At 41.9% G+C, this 23,998-nt stretch overlaps 1 protein-coding gene across 3 annotated transcripts; it reads left to right on the top strand.

Moving 5' to 3' along the window:
• Positions 1 to 387: 387 nt before the first annotated feature.
• On the top strand, positions 388 to 23,284 carry IP6K2 (inositol hexakisphosphate kinase 2). Of its 3 annotated transcripts, none has more exons than XM_032120818.1 (6): positions 388 to 484; positions 15,948 to 16,246; positions 18,396 to 18,618; positions 19,474 to 19,649; positions 20,907 to 21,082; positions 22,506 to 23,284. In XM_032120818.1, exons 2-6 carry the CDS (start codon positions 16,045 to 16,047, stop codon positions 23,001 to 23,003), a joined length of 1,275 nt encoding a protein of 424 aa, XP_031976709.1. In that variant the 5' UTR covers positions 388 to 484; positions 15,948 to 16,044; the 3' UTR covers positions 23,004 to 23,284. The 3 variants fall into 3 exon arrangements, with proteins under 3 accessions (XP_031976709.1, XP_031976711.1, XP_031976710.1); XM_032120820.1 differs by lacking the exon at positions 388 to 484 and adding an exon at positions 557 to 574; XM_032120819.1 differs by lacking the exon at positions 388 to 484 and having other exon boundaries at positions 15,813 to 16,246.
• The last annotated feature ends 714 nt before the right edge of the window (positions 23,285 to 23,998 follow it).

Below are 23,998 nucleotides of genomic sequence, written 5' to 3'. Positions count from 1 at the left end.
TTGCGGAGGTTGAATCCACAGGTCAGGGAGGTGAAGGGCACAGGCCCCATCCTATGCGTGCCTGGGTGGTGTCTCCAAGCTTGGGGCCACAGCCAGGTGCCCAGCGCGGGGCGCTCGGGCGGAGGCCGTGCCCTGCCCTGTGTTTGCCTCGCGGAGCGGAGGCAGGGCCAGCTGGGAGACCGGAGGGGTCGCTCGTCCCCGCCGGCCGCTGCCCGTGCTCCCCGAGGAGGGGCCGCGCGGCCGGGCCGGGACACGGAGGGAGCCCGGGGCCGCCCCTGCCTCGCCTCCCCTGCCCCTCTCCCCTGGCAACAGCGGCGCCGGCGGCGCCCAATCAGCGCGCGGCGCTGCGCGCCCAGCCAATGGGGAGGCGGGCGGGAGGGCGGGGCGCGCCGGAGCGAGGAGGGCCGGCCACGCGCCGCGCCGCCATCTTGACGTCTGAGGAACAAAAGCGCTGAGGCCGCCGCCGGCGCCGGCCCCGCACCAGGTAACGGGTGTGCCCCGCTCCCCCCGGCGCTGCTCCTGCCCCCGGGGGGCTCGCCGCTGTGGGGACAGCCGCAGCCCCGCCCGCCCGCAGGTCGGTGCCCGGCCCGGCGAGGCGGAGATGGGCGGCTGCCCGGCGGGGATGCTCGGTGGCGGCCTCGGGGCATTGCCGTGCTCAGCGGGCAGGGAGGGGGGCCCTGGCCTGGCGTCACCCCGAGGATGCGGGTCTGGTCGGCGGGGGGGACAGCGGTGACAGCTCTCGCGGAGCATCCCCGTCCGCACAGCGCTTCCTGCGCTCTCCGCGGGGCTTGCGGGGCGGGGGCTGCCGGCCGCTCTGGCCCGGGCTCGGCGCGGGGGGGCCGCGCTTGTATCTCCAGTGGCTGCTGACCTCGGGGCTGGTGGTCGCCTCAGGCTCTTACTCAGCAGTTCTGTGAATCGTCTGACGTTATCCGTCCGTTTTGCCCGGGTGATGGGTGTGCTGCTGCTCTGACGGCTGCTTGGTACGCTCGGTGATAGTTCAGAATGAAAAACGGGTGCTGCGGGATGTGTTGCATAAGTGGATGTGATGCTCAAGAATGCCCTTTTTCTCTGTAAACTAGAAGTGCTGGGTGATGCCTTGTTAGGAACTGGTTTGAGCATCACGGTTTTATAATACCTTGTTAACGTGACTTGAGAGCTGCAGACGGTTTAAACAAAAACAGTTGTGGTTGAGGCTTTGGAAATAGGCATCCAGCTTAAGGAAATAAATGTTATCGTTGTTGATGGAATAACAACTTCTTGGTAGTTACACCCTGATATGCCCTTGGCCTTAATTCCACTGTGAAAAGTACACATGTTTAACACTGATATCTTTCCTGATGTATGCTGGAATTTAATCGCCCTCTACTTCTAGGCTGCCTTTTTTCTTTTCCCCCTTTCTGGTTTTTTGATACAGTGCCTTATGTGTCCCATATACTCAGCTGTTTTAGAAATGCATCCAGTGCCCCTGTGCTTTTCGTGAACATCTAAGGGGACAGTTCTGTGTCAAATATTGTAATTAGAATTTGGCTTTAATACTTGGTTCTGGAACATTAATGTTTGGTTTAACTTTTCAGTCAGGTGATGTATTGGTCATTACTCAACGTGCAGCACTGAAATGGTAGTAGAACAGTTCATATCTGACACTTGAGAATAACAAGGTCAGGGTTGTTTGGGCCAAGAATTGGCCTCTTTGGTCATAATTTTTCTCATATATATATGAGATAAAACCGACTTGTAAAATTTTCTTTAAGTTAAATTCATTTGTGTAATTGTAATGTTACCTTAATGGTAACATTAAGGAATGGAAACTGAGTTTATATACACATGCATCCACACATAAATGTGTGGTTTAAAAATGGACTGATTAATTTGTTTACATTTGGCTGATTTAGCGTCTTTCAGGTTGCTGTTGCATTTTTTTCTTCAGTAAGTAAGAACCCAGTGATTTAACTGCCAGAATTCAGGAAAATTCCTTTAAATAAAATAGTACAAAGTGTTCAGAAGTGTCTCCTGGTTAAAGGTCGTGGGAAGGTTTACAGCCATTCACATGTACTTGTTTGTAAGAAATTCCAGATATTAAACTTGGCCGTGTAGCTTTTCATAAATTTACATTCATTTAATTGAAAAAAACCTGTTTTTCTTTTCTGTCTTTGATGTTTATACCTTTCTGAAGTAAGTCTGTTATCTTGTCTATGGTGCTTCAGTCATACAAGCAAATGGAAGCTTTATGTTGCTGTTTCTTTTGGAGGAAAGGTAGATCAGAGCTGTCATAGCCATATCTGGTGTGGTAGTTTGGAAGCAGCTGGAAAACTGGACAGTGGTCAGTCACATGAATCCTGGGCTTTGTACTCTCAAAAATTCTTTCCCTACCAGTTGCTTGGAAGGAAGATTTAGCATTTGTCAGGCATGATGTTTTGAAAAACCAGGATGAGAAAAGATGTTCAAGAACCTTTTTGCTGCTTGTCAGTGGATGGGCTTTCATCCAGGTCACTGGTATTGGTGGTGCTTTAGTTGTTCTCTAGTCAGCTGGGGAGCATGAGGCTGTTTTGGGGATGTTTTTCTTTTGACAGGTAGGGGAAGGGTGCAAACCTCGAGGCACTGAGGGTGTCTCAGTCTGTCAGCAGTGGTGACACACAAATGTCTGCCCTTTTGGTTTCACTGGAGGCAGGGAAATGTGTGCTGTCAGGTTGGCGGTGAAAGATCTGCTTCACTAGTGACGTACAGTATCCTTGTGGAATTTACCTACAGGGATAAATGAAATAGAAGCCATTCTTTAGAATTTCTAGTTCTTTACTGTCTGAGTATTTTTTAGTGAATTGAATTAGATAAGGTCTAGGGAAATTCTGGAGTAACTGGTATTAAATGTTAATTATTTTCAACGATTCCTATTTGATGGTGTGGGAGATAGCTGAGGTGTTTCTTTCAGAGGTCAGGAGTGCTGCTCCTGCAGCGGGGTTAATGCCTACCTGAGCTTGAGAGTAGGTCCAGGACCAGAATAGGCAAAACAAGTGTCTCCTCTCTAGCATACATGATGCTGGCCTTCCTGGGGAGCTGTGCTTCAAGTGGGAAAGGCTGGGGGCAAAGGCTGGTTTTTGAAGTGAAACAAGATTTGATGTGGTTTTTAATGCTAAGCCGAGGTATAGGCTCTTCCTTTTTGATGTAATTCACTGGTTTCCTTAATAGTTCTGCACCCTTGCTTAAACACAGAACTTGTTTAATGGGTAGGAATGTATTCCAAATGTTCATGTACCACATCCAAAGATTGAAAGGGCAGAAACTGAGGTGCAGCTAGAATTTTTATCTTGAGTGTGGTATTTACTGCTCTAGTTGTACCCAAAGTGTGGGGGTAAGAGCCAAATATAGAGCAGTTTGAAGCTTTCTTAGGCTGACATTTTACATTCATAATAATTCTTGTTTATCTAGTGAGCATGGGCTAGAACCATTATCTGAAAGCTGTCAGGATTTTACATTGATGTGTGGAAAAACCTTGCCACCTCTCATTCAGTTCATCCGCTTATCAGCTGTTGAATTTGCTGATGCTTAGCTCGTCCCTGTTGGCAAGAAGCTGTGGTTGGTCTCCAGGCAACGCAGGTCCGGCTGAGCATCTCTGCCTTGCTTGAAGAGATGAAAATTTTCCATTGCAGGGAGAGGTTTTTTCCTCTTGCTAATTCTTTTACCTGGCTTCCTGTCTTGCCCAAGGTTATTGCATCTTTGAAACAATACAGGGATGGTTTACAAATATCAAGAGGTTACATTAAGAGTTTTAAGGTATAACTGCAGATATGTCTTTCTATAACTTTTGTTAGAAATGTCTCATTAGAATGTTAATTTTGGGCCTTTCATGGTAACTTATTTTATTGAAAAATAGTTATTTTTCCCCCTTTTGCAAAAAGCTGTATGACACTGTATGATGTGCTGCAAGTAGCTAGAAATTTCTCCTTCTGCAAAATCTGAAATACTGGAAGGCATAATGGAAACAAAATTGTTTGTTCAAATGAAGGTCTGTCATTGGTTGTGTTTAATCAGGTGTTCAGAGCTTGAAATCTTCCACAAATTCTTGGCTTGTGTGGCGCAAAGCCTTTGAAGCCCTGACTGTGTCTCTGAAAGATGGGCCATGTTAGAATAAGGGAATGATAATCTTCATAATAGGTACAGAATGTACCACTCTGCTGTTATCAGCTATCAACATGCAGCCTTTGACCCTGTGTCTGGATTGCTCCTGCATGTGGAGGATTCTCTGTTGGAGACAGCTGGAACCAGTTACTGCCCAGTTTTGCATTTTTACTGGACAAAGAAAGGCTTGCTCATAAAATGGTTTTGGCCACTGAGAGTCTTGCTTTGTGTGTGTGTGTGTCGTGATGGATAGTAGGATCGTAGGGCAAGAGGTGGCACAGGCAGTGCCTGGTTCGGAGCTGTGCATGTGCTTGTTAGCCAGTTAAGAGCCCAAACAGAACAGGGAACTACTGAATTCACACAGTAGCCATTCAGCTTTACTGCCTCTCTTGGTCCCTGTCTTCTCTCCTGCTCTGCTGGCATCCAAAAAGTTGGAAGGAACAAAACAAAACAAAAAAGGCATTTGGATGACTTGCTGAAACTGGTTAATATTGCCCCAGGTTGTTGAGACTTAAAATGAACAGACTCAAGGACAAAAGATAAAATTATTGAGGTTATTTTTTGTCAGAAAATCACAGTCAGAAAAAGCAAGGGTTTGGGGGCTTTATGCCAAAGTCTGTATTAGAATGAGCACAGCAAAAACGCTTCTATTTTCTTGAAGCATAGAGGGCTTTAAGCATACCCAGATAGCTGTGCAGTGCTGTGATGCAGAAATTTTCTACGCTGCCCGAAACCCCATCAGGAATTTTGGCTGCTGCTTAATTTCATGCTTATTGAAGATGACCTCTTTTCTTTTGACATTTGCTCTTTTCCTTTCTCATCTCTTTTTCCAGAAAAATGGTAATTTTTTTGCCTTGTGCTTTGGATATATGGGGACGGTGTGATGGCAATTGATTTTTTTTTTTAATGACATAATTTAGTTTAATGATGTTACAGAAATGAGAAATGAAGCTGCCTGACATGATAGGCATCATCTTGATCTTTCTAAGGTGTTAGCACTTTCAGAAGGTTGGTTCAATTTAACAGGAGATATGAGGTTAAATTGATGGGTAGGTGTGTTCATACTAATAAAACTGTCATTGCAACTGGGAATCTGTTCAAGATACCTTAGGAAAATTGGTTCTGGCTTAATAGAACCAGTCAGTTTTCTGAAGAGACATCTGTGAGTATTAAAGTTGAAGGTATAGTCCTAGATACCCTTGACCAAAGTTACGTAAAAAAATTTAGAAGTTGTATGATTTCCAACAGGGAGGGAACAAAATGGTTGGGGGAGTAATTTGGAATTTGTGGAGATAGATAAGTAGTCTCTTGAGGATGAAGGTAGATGAAGTAAATGCTGATGGAGCTGCAGTGAATTGCATGGTGAGAGGATGACTGACTTCACGTTGTTCCATTTAAACAAAGCCTCTGACGTATTTAAACTTAAATGCTGAATCGTGATTATGTTTTAAAGTGCAGTTAATGTTTTAACATCACTATCTGCAAAGTTTGCTTTCAGAAAATAAAATGCTTTTTTCATAAGCTTGACTTATGTTTTTCTACTCATAGTATGCTGTTTTTTCAAAATGCAGAATTGGAACATCAGCACACTGTGGATGGTGGTGCTATGTTGCCAAATTTTGAAGAGAAAGTAGGTTTTTGGTAATCATCCTGTCTGATTCTTCCCTTTTTGGTGAGTGATGGTTTCTCTTTGAAAACTGTTGTGCGGTGCACACTTGCTGGCTACTATAAAAATTGCCTGTAAAGCAACAGATATTTTTAAGGGAATCAGACATACTCCAGCTGTGTCCCATTGCCTGGGCTATTAAAACTAGCTGGTTCTTGTGTATCGTTAAATGTATTTCAGCCTGCTGCGGGGATAAGAGCAACACAGCCAAGCTCCCACTGGAGCTTCCTTTTCTAGATTACTGAAATTGATAAGATTTTTTTCAAGTGGTTTTGTATTGCTGTTTGAATATGTAAACTGTATGAGATTAAAAGGATTAATTCTTTGCCAGTGATTATTATGCTCAGCCTGTAATTGGCCCCAGATGGTGTACTAGGAGATCACTGAACAATGAAACATGAAATACATAAATAATTTTTTTAAGAATTTTTTTAAGTACTGTGCAGGTGTACTTGTAGAAAAGGTCCTTTTCCCTTTTCCTAGGAAAAAAACTGTTCTTGAAATGAATTGCATTTACCAGGGGGAACAGTCAAGATTTTTTCCCTTAGTTTTGTTGTGCCACATGAGAGTCTGTCTTGTAAGACTCTCTCCTGTTCTTACTTGCGCTCATCCAATCTGCTGCAGTTAAGCAAGAAGCACATTGAAATTATTCCATTGTATCTTTTGCATTTGAACTTCTATAATTGCTCTGGCAACCCTGCAGGGAGCTGTGTGTTCAAGGTCTTAGGTCTCAGTTATTTTCGACTCTTCAGGGAAAGAGTATGTAGAGGTCACTGAATCATACAAACTCTTCCCTGTAAGATGTAAATCTAGGTTGTGTTATCTGAATTGAGATGTGTTTGCAGTAGTCTGAGGTGTTTTGAAACATAAATACAGTTTTAAAAGATATTTTAAATGCATCCCATTAATGTGAGCTGTTCTGGAGCAAAAACTCCATTTATCTTAGTCATCGGAAGTATTCTTGGAACCTACACTTGTAGAATTACAGTTAAAAGTAGGGATGGGCATTCCAAAACATGATGACTTTATCTCCTTCTGGGCTACTTTTCAATAATTTTTATGCATAAAGGGACTAAACTTCTTTTGAGGTATATTGATGGTGTAGGTGAATATACACATAAATGAGAAGCATGAAATAGGTTACTGTGCATTTTTGGTACCATTCTTCCTATAATAATTTACTTGTTAATGATCTTTGCTGTGCATTCCTTTGGAAGTTTTTGCTCAAGGAGTTAGCTTGGATTGTAGGATTTAGGCATCAAAGCTTTAATTTAGCAATCTTGTCCTGTGGGCTGCTAGTGCTTATGGTATAAAAAGCATTAGGGGTTGGGATTTCTAAAGGAAATGAGAGAAAATCTTTGTATAGTTAAATGAAGGTGACCTTTGAAAGGGACTTGACACTTGTCCTATATGAATTTTATTTTTCTTACCATATATGGCAAATGAGTCACAACTGAAGGGCTGGTCACAAAGATTCCATGTTCTTTCATTGAGTGGCTCAAAATACAGTTCCCAGACTGCTAAATTCATGGTAATGAGAAAGGCATAATCCTGGATTTATTTTAATCTTAATGCTGGAATTTCTTGAGGGTGTTGGTGTCTTGAATAATACTTCCATGTGTGTAATCCACACAATTTAGCTCTTGCTGTCATATTTTCAGAAGATTAAAGGCTGAGTGCTATTTTGGTTTCTCCACGACAAAGGGCAGTATTGTCTTTTTGTAGCAACTGGTGGTTTTGGCTGCTGAGGCCAGAATACCGTTTTAAGATGGATCAGTTTCTAAATAGGAAGTTTAAGTATCTTAGTTTTGGTGGTTCAGGTTTCTTAGTTTCCATGGCATTTTTACTTGGAAAAGAGACTAGTTCTTAAATTACACAATCCCTGAAAAAACTACATAGGTCAGAAATGCTCTTTACTGTATGAATATGCTTAGTAACTTGTAACTTGGCTTTATTTTAGTTCCAGGGAGATAAAATAGCTTTACTTGAGAGGTAAAATTGGCATTTTTCCAGAACTTTGTGTATGTAGGTGTTAAGATTACGGATTACAAATGGTGTAGGAAAAGCTGAAAGCTGTTGCTGTTTTAAATGTTGAAATATCAATTGCACTGAGCACATAACCTCCTTGGTGAATTTTAAGAAATTGCAGCTGAGGGGCTGCTGTGCATGCTTATGTAAAAAAGCTAGAAGTTCTTGGAGACAGCCTTGGTGACTTGCCTTGCTTTCCTAGACAAAAGGATTAGGGAACTGGGTTTCTCCTAATAATGTAGACCTGGTTTAAGAAAGATAGGGATAATAATTGTGCATGAGGAATAATAACCATAGAACATTATGCAACTTCAGATTGGTTTGTGTGTAGTTTGCTCCCTTAATATGTTATGCCTAACGTTTCATAATTAGTTTTGTCTGTTAAAGCTATATTCAAAAGTCTTTCTGGTATAGAGATGCCTTTTCCTGGTCTTAAAATCAAGAGTCATACACGGTTAGAAGGGGAAAAGGGATTTTACCTTGGTATTTATTTTAAGGATCCTTAGGTGCACACGTCCAGGTCAAATGCACCGAAATGCACCCCGCCAAAATGGACCCCCAAAAGATCTGGTATAACATTATAGGTTTTACTAATTAGCATATCTATCAAAGATTCCCCAGTGAATGAGCCCCCATCCCCAAGGAACCTTCCCCTGGATGGTTCTATCTTAGTTTACAAAATGTGTTCTGGAGAGGACCTTGGGGTCTGGGTTACACTGATCCCTAGCTATGAAGCTTCTAAAATGTTTAGTCTCTCAGCTTGACAAACAAGTCCAAGAATGTAGGCAAAAAGCACTAGGAATACAGAAGTTGTAAAAAAGGTATAACAGGAGTATAAAAGAAAAGGCAAAAAATCTTTATGGCATCATAGGAGGTGGCTCTGGAGCTATGGTATTCAATTTACAGGTATAAATACATGTCTTAACCTGTCTGGCAGTGTTTATGTCTGTGTTGGGTTATATTTAAAGGCAGACAAAACTAGAACTCCATGTTTAGGGACTAAAAGAGATGGGATAAATATGTTGCTAGTTTAAAAAAATGTTTTTCATTGAAAGAGTGCATCTTTGTCCATTTTTCGGCCTCTCAGCGCATGGTCTTTCATTTCTGTATTACAGACAAAATTCATAGTGAATAGAAAAGGCTTGATGCTCTGGTTATAGAAGAGGATCTCTCAGGGTGCTGTCTTACAGTCCTGAGAAACTCAGAACAGGACTTCAGTGTAGCACTGGCGACTCCTTTGCCATTGTAGCTGCTGTTGGACTGTCCCTCTCCTCTCGGAATGGAAGAAATACCTAGAGGAGTAGTGCTTTTAGGAGTGATATAGCTGACATCCTCAGAAGAAGTTAGGGCATTTCAAGGTATTTTTCAGCAGTTTGAAAGTAGAAAATGCATTCTTCCTTGGTGGGAATCTTTTGTTTGCCAATGTTAAATGTTAGCTGATGTTTTGAAAGCTAATGTTAAAAATAGGATTACCTTTCTACTTTGATGGACTGAGACTGCTGTGGAGTTAGCTCAGTCATGTTCCCAAAGGGTTTTGCAAACGTGTTTTGTAGGAATTTTGTGCACGACTTCATGTATAATTCTGGGTTTCTAGATTCAGTCTGTTTTGCACGATTAAATAAATTATGATCCCTGTGGGTGCCTTTCGACTCAGAATTTTCTGTGGACAACCAGTATGCCTCTCCAGTACGTAGCCTTTAATTTGTGAAATTAATCCAAGGCATTAGTTTCCTTATTTATCTGGAGAAATGACTTAATTTTTCTAAACTACAGCAATGTACTGCTGTGCAATCACCAGCCATTTAGTAAAGATAAGTTACAAAAATATATAAAATTATATCAGTATTTTTAAGAAGCAGGTGGCTTCTTTTACTGGTCTAGCCCAAGCAGCTTACATGTAATAAGAATTTGCTCTTTCTTGGCTTTTTGTGTCTGTAGGTGGTTATGATAGATATGCCACTACAGTGTCTGACTCCCAGCACCCTCATGATTTACCACTAAAGGCTATAGTAAAAGTGTTCCTGCTTCAAAGGGAATGCACACATAGACCCAATATGTGGGTCTGAAGGAGTTGGTATCTTACTCTTGAGTATGCGTGTGTTCTGCTGAGTGTTCTTACCAACTGTCATGCTTACTCATCCCTGAGTACAAGTTGTGGAACTTGATGATCACTGTATTGATGGATTTGCTGCAAAAGAGCTTAAATAAACTTGACTTGCATAGAAAGTCAGAGCATCACAACCACCTGTTTCGAGTTATACTTAATGAAAAAGAAGGGGGCTTTCCTCCCCCCGTCTATCTTTTAAAGAAAGACTCTCCTCCCCCTTGATGGTATGAGACTGTCCCTCTACCCCTCAGGGTGTTGAAGACTATTTATTGTCTGCTGTATTAAATTTGAATTATTTGCTGTTTATAGGACATTTTTTTGTTTATAAATAAAAAAATTCTGAGAACTGACAATGTCAGTGCACTTTTCTACTGAAGATAAACTTTTCCCTCCAAATTAGTTACTGTAATAAATGTTTGCTTTATGTAATCATGCAGAATTTAGGGCTGCTCTTAAGACTTTTCCCAAAACTGTAGGATTCATACAAGCACATTATTCTATGGGCTCTGCATTTCTGTCTTAATGAGTTCAAAGGTTAGAAACTATAGATTTTACTACTTAGTTATATTTATTCTATTGTAGATACAAAAGGCTTCAAAAACTATCCTAGTGTGGGATTTGCTTTATATTTAGAAGTAAAATGCATCCCCACAATCAGGAATTGATTAAAACAGTTGTGATAAATGAATGCAGAGATCATTTTTCTGTTAAGAATTAAAACCACTTATTTTAGAAGTTTTGCTCCCTAATCTGATGCAGTTTATTTTTAAAATGTATTTCTGATACTGTTCTAAGGCAGCTGACTGGACACTAGAGGATACGAGTATCTCCATTCTAATCTCAAGAACTTCTGAAAACAGAACACACCAGAGTAACTCCTGAGCCAAGCAGTAGCAAAAGTGAATGTTAGAAGCAAATCATTACTAATGTTAGTTTGGGCATATTTGCTAATAAAACAGTGTTTTGTGTAGAGGAGTGGCATTGGTTTTCATCAGAATTAATCACAAGCTGTGCAAGACCTTTGAGCCTGAGCATGTGTAACATATCTAATGCTTTTAATACTCTGGAGTTGCATCCTCTGCTTCCTTTGATTGAAGGAATGTGCCTTGCTGTTTGTAAAGTACCACGTTATTAGTAATGAAACAAGTAGTTCAGTCATATGAGGACTTGTAAAATTCCTGTAATCGTTCCTGGTTGATAGGTGTATTGTAAGCTCTCACAATGTGTTTATCTTGCTTAAGTCGTGAAGGGTCATTCTCTTCGAGCATTGTGATGACTTACCAACTCACACCTTGGGTACCTTTTCAATTTTGTGCATGAAAACAGGTGGTGGGTGGGCTCTCAGAAACATACTGTGTGCTTTCCACGTTGTTACTTGTATCTTCCTGTGTCCATTCTCAGCTATTTTTTTTTCTTCCGGAATGTTCTTTATGCTGGAGCAGCTTTCTCTTTGGCTGATCTAATAGGTCACTGATACTCTTTTCTCTTCTGTTGGCTGACTGTGCCATTCCTCTGTTTCCTTGGAACCTCGGGAAGGGGCTTTGCTTTGTCTGGTTCAGCAGTTACAGCACCCTGCAGCAGCTCTGCTCTGCAGATCTCTACCCTGTCAGCTTCCTCTGCACTGCCCAGTGAACTGAGAAAAAAGGACAGGCAGAGAGCTTTGCTGCCTTGTTATTTCTGTCGCTGTAAAGCTGATTTAGGGCTATGTGGAGTTGAAGATACTGACCATCCAAAGTAAAAAGCCTGCACTAGAGAGAACCTAATTTTAACAGATTTAACAGAAGGGCAGCTCTGCATCAGTAGTTCTACCATTACAGAGTTTTGGCAGGAGGTGTATTATTTTTGAGATTGTTATGAAGAAGAAGCTGCTGCTTAATTGAAAGCTGTGCTCTCCAGAGGATGTGTTCATTAATGCAATTATGTGTGGGACTAAGTTGAGAATCTGTAATGACATGAAGTACCTTCCAAAGAATGCCATCACCTGAGATTAATATTAAAAGCCTGAAAATGTGAATTCATTGCGGTATTCTTCTGATGGTCGTTGTCACACGTGATGGGGATAAGATGTGTGTAAATATCACTTCTGGTTTGCAGGTTTGGGTTTTAAACGCCTTCTGCTGCTTACTGTAGGAATGACATTGCTCAAGCTAATGTTACTGTGTCTAGGCAAATTTTTGTTTGCTCCTTCAAGTTACGTCAGGTTTTTCTCTTAAAAGCTTGACATGTGAAGGGTTAATAAATCTGCTTTTTTGGCTGATGTGTCCTTTGAGCAAAAACTCTTAGCCAAAGGCACTTAAAAGCACGTAGGAGGAAAAGGGCAGGGTACAGTGAGTCTGCATTTGGTATCTGGGAAGATTGCCTAAAAACAGCTGTTCTGGGCTCTTTCTTCCCAAAGAGCACTGAGAACAAACTGGGTGTAGAATCAGAGGAAAGGCAGTGAAGAATTGCATTGTGCTTGTGCTGGTCAACATCAATGCCACTTGAAACTGTTGGTCTTCAGTCTAAGCTTTTATTTGTAAGAAACTGCAACCAGTTTGGCATATTGTGAGGCTGTTTATGGAATTAAGGTATTTATAAATGAAACAGTGCAGAGCATTTCTGATGGGCATTACAGTTGTGCTCCAGGCCCTGTTCATCTGAATGGCAAGATTCCAAATATTAAGGAGAGCCAAAATGACAAACAAATCCTGATTGTTAGTAATGGTAATGTTAAGGCATGCAGCAGAAAAAAACCTTAAGATCTTACTCAAAGCCTTTTTGCAAGTGAGAAGAATTTCATTGGGTGAAAACAAACTGAATTTATTAGGTAAAAAGTGCTGCTTGAATGGCTACAATACATTAATTGATCAAAGTGAAAACTAAAGCCTCACTGAAACCTAAACTGTTGACAAGATTACGTGGTCTTGCTGCTGTCTTCTTGAGTACTGTTACTATGTTCAAATCATATCTGTGTTTTAGCTTCATAGAAAGGCACTAAATTGCTTTGCACAATTAAGGAGCTCAGTTAAAGGCTTTGTAGCAAGGAACTCCTTGCTGATGCTCTGTTCGGCAGTCCTTGCACACAGCTTCTACTGCAGAGCTGTATTAATAGAACTTTTCCAGCAGGGATATATACTACAAAAATTCAGTCGTAGAAACAGAACATGGGGGAGTTACACTGTGGTTTTTGGAAGATAAAAACAGAAGGAAAGCTTACTAATACAGCCACAGTAAACTCATCTGAATTTGTGTGAGCCTCCCCCTTTACTTCTGGTAGATCCACGTTTGTCTTGTGGTGGTGCTGACTGGGTGCGCTGTGTTTGGCTACGTACAGGTGTTTCTAGCATTTCTCTCAAAAAAACTCCAAGCCTGTCTAAATATTGCGTAACTTATAAAATCATTTTTATAGTATCAGAGCAATTAAAAAAACTTGCTTTGTTTTTCTTCAAATGGGAAGTTACACTGTGTGATGTGCTGCCAGATCTTACTTGTTCAGGAAAGGGTGAAGCACAATGAGTAGTCCTGTCCAATTCTGTGCTTGGCAATTCCATTGCTGAGTGCGTGTGGTGATCCACATCCAAGTATTGTCCAGACCACTTGGGCATCCATGAAAGCCAACAAGTTGAGCTGCTACTAATGAGCTCTCTGAAGATGTGTTGGGTAAACAAGGTGTGCAATTTCTGTGTTGGAGGTGATTTTTGCTAGAGTCATTTCTACAGCATAAATATCTTCAAGACTTAACTGCTGATGCAACTCAACGCAGGAGAGGAAGACTGGGATAGACTTAAGTGTTTGAGGTTAAAGGATATTGCAAGGTACTTTCTCAGTCTGAATCGCTGCGGTCGGCAGTCAGCGTCTCTGTATCAGGGGTAATTAGGAAGGCAGCCACAGAATGGTGATGCTGTCTTGGAAAGAGTGGCTCTTGTACTGCTGCTGTTCTGCAAGGCTGTTAAAAGTGGCTGTGCCAGTGTAAGGCTCTGGCACTGTAAGATCATGTGCATATGTTACTGCACCTCCAGTGAAACCTGGCACGCTTCTGGCTTTCCCTTGGAAATTCCAGAAGACTGTGGAGGCATTACTGGCTCTAGAAAATCCCAATGAAAACTCAAGAGTTAAAAAATTACTGTTGCATTATACAGATTGGTGCTTATAGTTTCTGTAATAGAAAATGGAAACAATTCTCAGAGTTTACTCAGGAGCTAATGTGACTTGTTAAGTGTGCGTTTCCTGACAGCTCCAAGTGTGTTACTCATGTGCTGGTAAGTCAGCTTGCAGGTGAGCCTTAGGGAAGAGCAGTGTAGCTCTGCATGGAGTGGGTGCTACTGTGGGGAGCCATGGAGAAATAAATCTGTGACTCTGGAGCCCTAACAGTGCTCCCTTCTGACTGTGGCAGCTGAAGAGATACATTGGACTGCCCGGGATTTGGGGACAGGCCATGGTTACATGGCTTTTCTGTCCTGTCTGGGCACTTCAGCTTGGTGCAGTTGGGTAGGTTTTTTTGAAGTGGCTTGCATTCGGGGTGTAACTGAGTTTTTTATATGTGTGGCTCTGAGTTGTCAAATTGTTGATGCTGAGGTAGGTAAGAAAATTCTCTGGTGGTGCAGTAGCTGCATTATAAAAAGAATGCTAGGAAATTAAAAGTAGTACAAAGAGAAATGAAAGTTTACCGATATTGCTGTAATCTTAATAATATAGGTTATCAGAAGACAGTATTGTTTCTGGGGAATACTATTCCAGATTAAAGAGGGGGAAAAAAAGAAAAAAGAGCAGCCTGATAATGTTTTGTCAAATGAGGCACTTGGAAGAAAGGAGGAAAAAAAGAAACCCAACAAAAAGCCCCACCAACAAAAATACATTCAACTCGTATTGACCTGTTATCTTTAGATGCAGGTAGACGTTGCAGGACCTGGAGTTCATTCAGTTGATCGATCTGTTGTTTCTTTAGGCAGTTTAGTTGCTTAATTCCATTAATGCTCTTATGTCCAGGACATACTGTAGGCGTCTGTAGTTCTGGTAGCGCCGCTGCTTTAAGCCTGCAGGTCTCTGCTTTTCCAGTTAATGTAAAGCTGTTAAATATCTAAGGAGGACAAATAAAAATAGACCTGTGACCTAGAACACTTTGTAGTCTCTTAGAATTAAGTGCATCATTGTTCGTGTAACGATCTTCAGGCAAAATAAGCATGAGGTTGTTTTTAGCCGCAAAAAGTTAATCATTAAAGATTTGGTCTAAAATTAGAGTAACTGGACTTAAAAATTTACTGGAAGGCAGAGAACAAGGCAGTCATGTTTTGATTTTTAGCTTCGCTCCTTTAATTGCTTTCAAAAGTCCAGGTTGCATGAAACTGGCGGCTGCCCAGAACCGAGCAGCATGCGGTCACAGGGTGCAGAAGCAGAACCTTTGGGTGCAGCTGAGCATTGCCTTCTGCTGGATGTACCAAAAAAAAGATGTTCTTGGAAAATGGCACATTAGCATTATGGCTTGCCTATGAAGAGCTTGTATCTGAGTAATATTTTCGGTGTCTGACATATTGTTGTGAATGAACCGGTGAAATAAACCCTGGTCCCACCCTGGACGTTGGTTGGTTGCTGTCCCTGCCTGGAAGGGAGGAATTGTACGCTCGGTGTTAATTCCCGGTTTTTCGGGCTGGCGCAGGAGGCGGGGAGTGTCGTTGGGAGCGCTGGCGCTCCTGTCTCCGGGGTCGGGCGCTGGAGGGCGACAGGCGCGGCTGGCGGGGGGACTCGCTAGGGTGGCCACGGGGGGGTTTCCTTCGGGGAAGGGGCGGGCGGCGCCGGCCGCAGCGCTCCCTGCGCCCCGCCCCGCCCCGCCCCGCCCTGCCCGGCCTCCCATTGGCTGCGACGCGGCGGGGGCGCGGCCTCCGGAGCCTGCCTGGCTGCGCCCCGCGCTCGGCCGCAGTCGGCCGCGTCCGGACGGAGAGCGGCGCGCGCTCGGCTGCTCTCGGCTCCCCTCGGGCCCGCTCGGCTCCCGTCGTGCTGCCCAGGCCGCAGCGTGCTCGGACACTGACGGCCGCCGCTCTCTTGTGTTTGCCTTAGCAGACTTTTGAATCAGAGTAAACACCCGCGGGTCTCGGAGGCTTCAGGCTCTGAACTGCCTTCACTACTGTCGCCTTCCTCTGTCTAATGTGCTACAAGGATGAGCCCAGCATTTGGAGCTATGGAAGTGGAGCACTATTCCAAGGGAGTCCTGCTCGAGCCTTTTGTCCACCAAGTTGGAGGACACTCCTGTGTCCTTCGGTTTAATGACAAGACCATCTGTAAACCCCTTATTCAGAGAGAACACCAGTTCTATGAGACTCTCCCAACAGAAATGCGTAAATTCACTCCACAGTATGAGGGTAAGTTACCAAACCTCTGAATGGGGTTGGGCTTTTCGTTTCTGTAAATGCAAGTGTGCTGTGCTCTCTGTTTTTCTCTGAAATCTCTTCTGTGTGGAAGAGATTTTAGGGGTTTTTTTCACGTATTTTGATGTTGTCTGAGGCAGGCTGTGGAGATGCAGGCTGGAAATGCTTGCCAAGTTGGTGTTTGGGCTGACTAACAGCATTAGAGTAGAGCAGCTCTGCTGGTGATAGCCCATATATCTCCCTTAGGCACAGGTAAGTAGCTAACAGCTTGAGAATATTTTCAGTAATTATCTGCTGCTTTTTTTTTTGGTGGATTTTTAATTCTTTTTTTTTTTCTTTTTTCTTTTTTTTTTTTTTGCCACTTGTTTAATGTTTGTTTACAAGGGATTTCGTAAGGTTGGATAATAGTGTTTTGTGTAAGCTTAGTTGTAGTCTCTTTTGTGCTTTGATTTCTCCTCTGACTTTCATTTTGATCACACTAAGTATATGCCAGTAAGGTGTCTTGTTGAATACTTGCAGTGTTATTTCTGCCATTTAGGAAATGAAAATTCCTGGCATTTAGGTAGGCAAGGATCAAGTAGCCATGATGAGGCTGAGTCAGAAGTTATGTAGGAGTGGAAATTCCAGTTCTCCTAAGAATTGCATTAGTTAACAGGAATACTTCTTTTTCTCTCTCCTATTCCATCAATTGCTGCCTGATGATTAATAAATGATATGTCTGAAGCACTTTTTAAAAATGGAGTTGCTTTTTAAAGCACATTGATTTTAACAACCATGATGGTGATGAAGTTTTGTGTTCTGTTTGTGGAAGTGATGGAAGACTTCAGAGATGTTTCACAGTTAATATATCCTGCTCCTTTACAGAGACTTTTTGCCATGTCTAATTACAAGTTCTGTTGGACTGGAAGAAAATCTGATATTTGAATGATACTTTTCAAAATGTAACAGAACAATTGTACTAGTGTATGTGGCGCTCTGGGAAGTATGGGGAGGGATTTAGGGGGAAGGGGCCTCACTTGGTCCACTTCTGGATTTTTTTCCAGAGTAAAGGCAAAGAAGTCGTTTGCTAGCTGGCTCCCCCACCCTTTTTCCCATTGTTCTTTCCTTTGTGACAGCGGGACTGTCAGTTTCTGCTCTCCCTGACCCAGCCACTGCAGGTCTGGGAGCTGCCTGCCCAGCTTGGAAGTTCCGTCTCTCACTGAGCCCTCTCCCCTAGCTAGTGATGAGCTGCAAGAACTGTGCAGACTGATTGATCTGAAATAGGGGACTGGAAAACAAAAAACAATTAATACAATTGTTATGGCTTCTCCATTAACCCCTGAGACTTGCTTGTGTAGCACTGGGCACATCTGTCAGTGCTTCACTAAGACTCTTAAAATGCAATGCAGTGCTCTAGAGGATGAGGAGAAAAAAATGCTTTTGAGGTTCACAGTGTTTCTGTTCCACAAACAGATTTGCTTTGTATTGCATTTTTGTTACTTATTCCACAAGATTGCTGCATAACCAGTATCAATAAAATAAATTCCAAAAAATAGAAGAAAATGTATAATTAAACATGGTGATTCTAAATGGAAGCTTTTGGACTAGTTTCTGTTGTAATGTGACATTTCCCTTGTTTTGCTCTCCTTGCACATCTTTCCTTTCCCTTGGGGATCTAATAACCAAATACTGTTTGGATAAGTGCTTTTTGCTTTGCTGTCATGCAAAATTTAAAAAGTTTTTGGTGTGAGTTTTTTTTGTGCAAGTCACTTTTCACTGCAAGATGTTAACAAATGTTTTACATCTCACTTAGAATCAGACCAGTCAGGGGTTTTTTTTAATTAATAAAAAATTTTATTAATTGAAATTGTGTCCTGTTATTATTTGATTGTTACTTGACTGCCTCAGAGAGAGAAAATGACCTTTTTGTTATCATTGTTTTGTCAACATGATAAATTGTCTTTTGTGAGGTGTCATTTTTGTCTAGCTCTTTTGATATTTGTTAGGTTGGCAGATGAGGTTTGGCCTGTGGCAAGATAGAAACTAAGGACTGGGGTAAGAGAAAAAATAAAGTTGCTGTATTCTTAGTGTAAAATACTGTGTTCTAAAAGGCTTGCTTGTCACTTGAGCAATTCATAACTGTCTGGGTGCTTTTTCTCTTCAGGTGTGGTGTCAGTGAGCTTTGAAGAGGATGAAGATGGAAACTTATGTCTAATAGCATATCCATTAAATGGGGACCACGATAACTTAGAAAACTTAGATAACTCTGACTGTGAACCCAAAAGTAAGCTATTGCGGTGGACTAACAAAAAGACTATGTTGTTAGAAAGTGAGAAGATGTCTAAGGAATGGGTCCGGCAGCACAGGAAAGAGGAAAAAATGAAAAGGTAAATTTTGATTATTTTTTTTTTCTTTGCTGTCAAATTCTGGTCTCGAGAATTCTCCAGAACTCTTTTGCTTTCATTTTCTTTTCTTCTCTTGTTTATTTTGCTTTTCCTGGCCTCTTCAGTGCAGACAGATTCACTAGTGAAACTAGTATGTCCTTAGCCCTCAGTAGCATGTTGAGTCTTTTCATTTTTTACTGCTGTGGTCAGTTGAAACAGGTTTCCCAGTGTTACTTTTGAAGCTTCAGAAACAGAAAAAAAAAACACAAAACAAACAAAAAAAACCCCCAGCCACAAAAAACAACCCCTACAAACAAACAAAAAACATTGACTCGCCTGCAGAAGAACAATAGTTTAAAAAAAGCCCTTGCAACCCCAAATGTATTTAAGTGCTACTATATATGGCATACTTTGTTAGGAATCCTGCTTTATCCCTGTTAATGACATTTTTACCCTTGTTCATTTCTATTAATTGTGCTCACAATAAACTGTGGGCTGTGATGTGATGTGTTAAAAGCAGTGACCTTAGCTAAGGATAAGCCTTAAAGTGCATCACTACCTCTTGTATTACTTCACAGAAGTCATTCACACAGGTAAAGGATATATAAGTAGAATTACTGCAGGTTCTGTGACATTTGGCTGTATGCTAATTTATATTAGTATGGAGGTAGCTTTATAATGATTGAAATACTGGTCATGGGCATCTTGTCCACTTGCACAGAGAGGAAAATAAAGCTTTTGCTTCTATTAATGAAAGTGAGCAAAATAGCTTGTAAAGTTAAATCCATTGCCAACCTCTCTTCAAGAGCTTATTTTTCCCCTTGACTTATAGTTTGCTACTTTGTTCTGTTTTTCTAGTCACAAACTGGAGGAGGAATTTGAGTGGCTGAAGAAATCTGAAGTCTTGTATTACACTGTAGAGAAAAAAGGAAATGTCAGTTCTCAGTTTAAACACCATAATCCTTGGAGCATGAAATGTCACCAGCAACAGTTACAGCGGATGAAGGAAAACGCCAAGCACCGAAATCAATATAGTATCCTTTCCTGAAAGTACCTCATAACAATGCAATGAGTAGGGCTGTGCCTTTTATTTCTTCGACATTGCAGATAAGAGTACAGAGCAGGCTTAACTGCAGTCCTGAGAGACTCTCTGAAGCTGTGATTTATTTGGCATCTTTGAAGGGTTTGCCAGCACTTTCTAGAAATGGGCTTTTCCAGCATGTAACAAACTACCTAAGCTAGGAAATTCAGAGAACTGAATTAAAATCTTCACATTGTGGGTTAGCTAGTGGACAGGTTTTACAGCATACTGTGTTTGGTGTCTTTCACAAGAACAGTTTCTAGTGAAACCTTTCAAAGGAGAAGAGTTCTCTCGCTTTTTACTACTGTTTTGATACTGGTGATCTTAAAAACCAGTGTCCTTTTTCCCTTTTCATCAGTTTCTTAAATACAGAGGATGTTCCAGTGCCTGGAGTGTTCTGCTTCTAGTAGCCTCTTTTTAATGAGCTTTAAGAGAAGTTGAATATAAACAGTCATGTAGGATTGGAGCATGAGAAACGAAAATCTGATTGAATCCATGAAAGCTGAAGCACATTAGTTTTGTGCTGTGGGAACCATAGGCAAACATCTCCACCCTGAGCATTCTATCCAAGCTGTAGGCTTGGATGCAACTGATACATCCTGCAAAAGTAATAATATCTAAATACTGAGGTAAACAAATTTCTCATGTGTGAGGAGTTTCGGTGATGGATTACTAAACATCTATGACTAATAAATGATCAAATAGATAGAAAGGATTTTTTTTGGCTGGTACCCTCACCATTTCACTGTAGATGATTATTCAGTTGCCTAAGAAGTGTGTGTTATCTTTGGAGCAGTGTTAATACAGATGTTTTAAAGTTGTAAAGATGGTATGAAAATGCTTCACTGATTTTGAGTGATAACACAAACACACAAAATCTTCATTTCCCACAGAAAAAAAAAATCTCTTGCTAGACAGGAAATATTTCATAATTCAAAGTCAGCTGCCACGTTATGTTTCTTTATAACCCTGATTGCTTTTGGTTTTCACTTAATGTGAAAATTCACTAGTATCTAGAGACCAGTAAAGGTGGAACTGGCTTAAAGCAGAGTGGGCATCTAAATTTATGTCACTGTAATTTTTGATAGATTACTTTATACTAGGCATGTTTCGGGTATGCTTAAAGTTAAGAGTGAGGCACTATAAAATCTGAGGTAATGTTTTTAAAACCTGTATTCCTCATTGTGAGGCTTGTTCCTTAACTGCTCAGAATTCATTTTGCTGGAGAACCTGACGTCTCGCTACGAGGTTCCGTGTGTGCTGGACCTGAAGATGGGGACCCGGCAGCACGGCGACGACGCGTCTGAGGAGAAGAAGGCAAATCAGATCCGCAAGTGTCAGCAGAGCACCTCAGCTGTGATTGGAGTGCGAGTCTGTGGCATGCAGGTGAGAGCAGAACTCATCACGTGTGGCCAGCAGACTTGCACCTATTTCTGTTAGTGGAGTTTTGGGTTTATGTAGTCATGCCACAAGCTGTTACCCTTGAGCTGCTGTGCTTCATTTCCTTCACAGAGGGGAGTGAGGCTTTTAAGTATCACTGATCAGTTGGAGGTGGCAGCATCTGCAGGAGCAACCTGCAGCCCACGCTCTGCGCGAGTTGAGTGCAGGCTCTGAACACACAAACAGCCTCCTGCACCATATCAGCAGTTCAAAACTGTTAAAACTACTGATCCAGTTAACATTTCAGTGTAGCATAGGGAACGGTTACAAGGAGGGCCAGTTATATGCATTTTAAAATGAAGGACATGGAAATCTGTCAAAATATTAAGAAGCAATCAGTTCAGTTCTGTTCTGTAACTCTGAAAAGCCACAGATCATTCCTGCATGAAGTAGACTTGTTGCAAAGTGCAGGAAAGAAGTGCTTGGTAAATTTAATAAGACTTGTTGCCAGATGAGGAGACATTGTGTGGACTTTCACCTGAATTTTTTGTTTACTTGTTTCTGTATTCCTGGAGTGACAAATGGGAAACAACATGTTTGTGTTTGAGTTTTTTTCTGAAGCCTCTCTCCACCCATCCAATAGATTCCAGGAATGCTAGCAGTTGTTTGCTAGGACTTGTTCCACAGCACGCCTATTGGCATGTGTGGTGTTCGGCTCACTGTTCAACTTCAGAGAAAAACATGAGGCAGAAATGAAAGTGTGGGAGCTGCACTTCTAACCACAGTGTGCTGGGATTTGAGTGTGGCATGGCCCTTGTTCACTTTCCAGTGTTGATCTGGGCTGGAAAACAAAGAGGAACTTTGGAAGCACCTGCAATCCTTTCTTGACCTACATGTTTAGGCATTATTGAACTATAGACCACTCTTCTATAGGAAATAACCTTCCTGCAGGAGCACCTCTGACTTCTTTAAGTACAGATGATTATGGGGTACACCTTAGTTTTGGATAGGAATGTTTGCTGTCACTCAGATCTCAGCATGCTGGGAATCAACATCCTAGAGCAGAGGCAGGTAATGAGCTGAATGAGTGGCTGTGGTACAAGCTGTAGCTTAACTTTGGAGATCTTGGCTGCAGCTTTCCTAATCTCGTTTCCAGTCCTCATTCTTACATGCTGGGTGGAAAACTTAAATCTAAACTGAAGGAATTTTCCACTTCCTCTCAGTTGCACAGGCGCTGCTGGATCTGTTGATAGCAGTTTCTGTAATTGTGCAAGAGCAGTTTTAGAGAGTAGTATGTCATCTTGTAAAAGCTTTAAGGAGCATGCTTTTTTAGTTCTTAAATTTTTTTTATGTTCCCTCAAGGCTTTGGTGTCAGTGTACCAGCAATTTTAACTATTCCTTTTTTCTTGTCTTGTGTTTGTATATGCAGGTCTACCAGGCAGGCACTGGCCAGCTGATGTTCATGAACAAATACCATGGAAGAAAACTCTCAGTCCAAGGATTCAAAGAAGCACTTTACCAGTTCTTTCATAACGGCAAATACCTGCGCAGGGAACTCTTTGAGTCCGTTATTAAAAAACTTACTGAACTCAAGTCTGTGCTGGAGAAACAGGAGTCTTACCGCTTCTATTCCAGCTCCTTGCTGATCATTTATGATGGGAAGGAAAGGCAGGAAGTTGCCGTTGACTCGGACCCCGAGGACCTAGAGGACCTTTCAGAGGAATCTTCAGATGAGTCAGCAGGAGCCTATGCCTACCAACCAACTGCCAATACTGTCGATGTCCGCATGATAGACTTTGCCCACACAACCTGCAAGTACTATGGTGAAGATAGTGTGGTGCATGAGGGCCAAGACACGGGTTATGTTTTTGGACTCCAGAATTTAATAGATATTATTAAAGAAATAAGAGACGAAAGTAGCGAATAAACAGTGTGAATGCACATCAGTAGAAAGCACTATTGTGACTGTTTGTATTCCAAAATTATTGGCCACTTTCTGGTGGTAGGAATCTTTACAGGCTCTGCAGGGACGGTCCTGTCAGAGTCAGACTGGTTCAGAGGGCATTTACTTACATTGGTGCTGGACCTAGCACTGGCAAAACTTGGTATCCTTATTTATTTTAACTTTCTTAAACATTCCATATTTGATTACTCAGATACCTCTGTTATCCCTGTGTGTATATGTTCCAATAAAATTCTTTTTGTTCATTGTAAGTGATGCTTCTGTTGTTGCTGGTGCCTGAGGAGGAGATGAAGCTCAGATCTCTGGTGTAATGCAGAAGCAGCATATGAACAGCAAGGCTTACCTGCCTCATGAGACCACCTGTGGGATGGCGCGTCTGTCCTGGGCCTCCTGTCAAGAGTGATAAGCAAGCCCAGCAGCCGCTGAGCTGGCAGGCCCAAACACCTTCCCTTTGAGGAGAGGCTAAGACAACAGGGTCTGTGTAGACAGGGTAAAGACAGCTTCTGAGAGGCCTCCAGAGGTCCCTTCCAGCCAGAATGAGGACTGATCACTGAGAACTTGCTCTTGAAATCAACAACCTATTTCTTGTTCCAGGGCCTTGTAACTAGATCTCATGCTGTGTAACCTATTTCTAGAGAGCTATAGATGTTATTTAACCTAAGCTAGGGCAAAACGTGTAAAACTTGTACAGGATTAGCTGCAACGGCAGCAACCAGGGCAGACCTGCCAAGCCTGAAAAGTACCTTAAGCAGCTTAAAATCTTTCTTGGGACAAACAGGAAGGAAGCATCGGGAAGTGAGAGGGTAGTGAGTAACTGAAAGAGTAAGCCAACGGTTCTTTTAAGAGGAGCATTTATTTATCTAAATGACTTCTCTCCTTGTGAGGCTTGTACGTCATCATGATAGTGCAAGAGAAAAATGGGTGTGGAAGTGCTGAGGTAAGTGTGGGGATAATCAGAA

Source organism: Corvus moneduloides, chromosome 11, assembly GCF_009650955.1.
Source record: "Corvus moneduloides isolate bCorMon1 chromosome 11, bCorMon1.pri, whole genome shotgun sequence".
NCBI lineage: Eukaryota > Metazoa > Chordata > Aves > Passeriformes > Corvidae > Corvus > Corvus moneduloides.
Note: the sequence above shows the minus strand (reverse complement) of the source record. Positions and strands in the feature narration are given on the sequence as shown.

What these genes read in the sequence shown, in the direction of transcription:
- IP6K2 (XM_032120818.1), top strand. Translation starts at nt 16,045, where the DNA reads ATGAGCCCAGCATTTGGAGCTATGGAAGTGGAGCACTATTCCAAGGGA. An exon ending in AAAGAGGAAAAAATGAAAAG is followed by an intron (nt 18,619 to 19,473) that starts GTAAATTTTGAT and finishes CTGTTTTTCTAG; the next exon opens with TCACAAACTGGAGGAGGAAT. An exon ending in CAAGCACCGAAATCAATATA is followed by an intron (nt 19,650 to 20,906) that starts GTATCCTTTCCT and finishes TTAACTGCTCAG; the next exon opens with AATTCATTTTGCTGGAGAAC.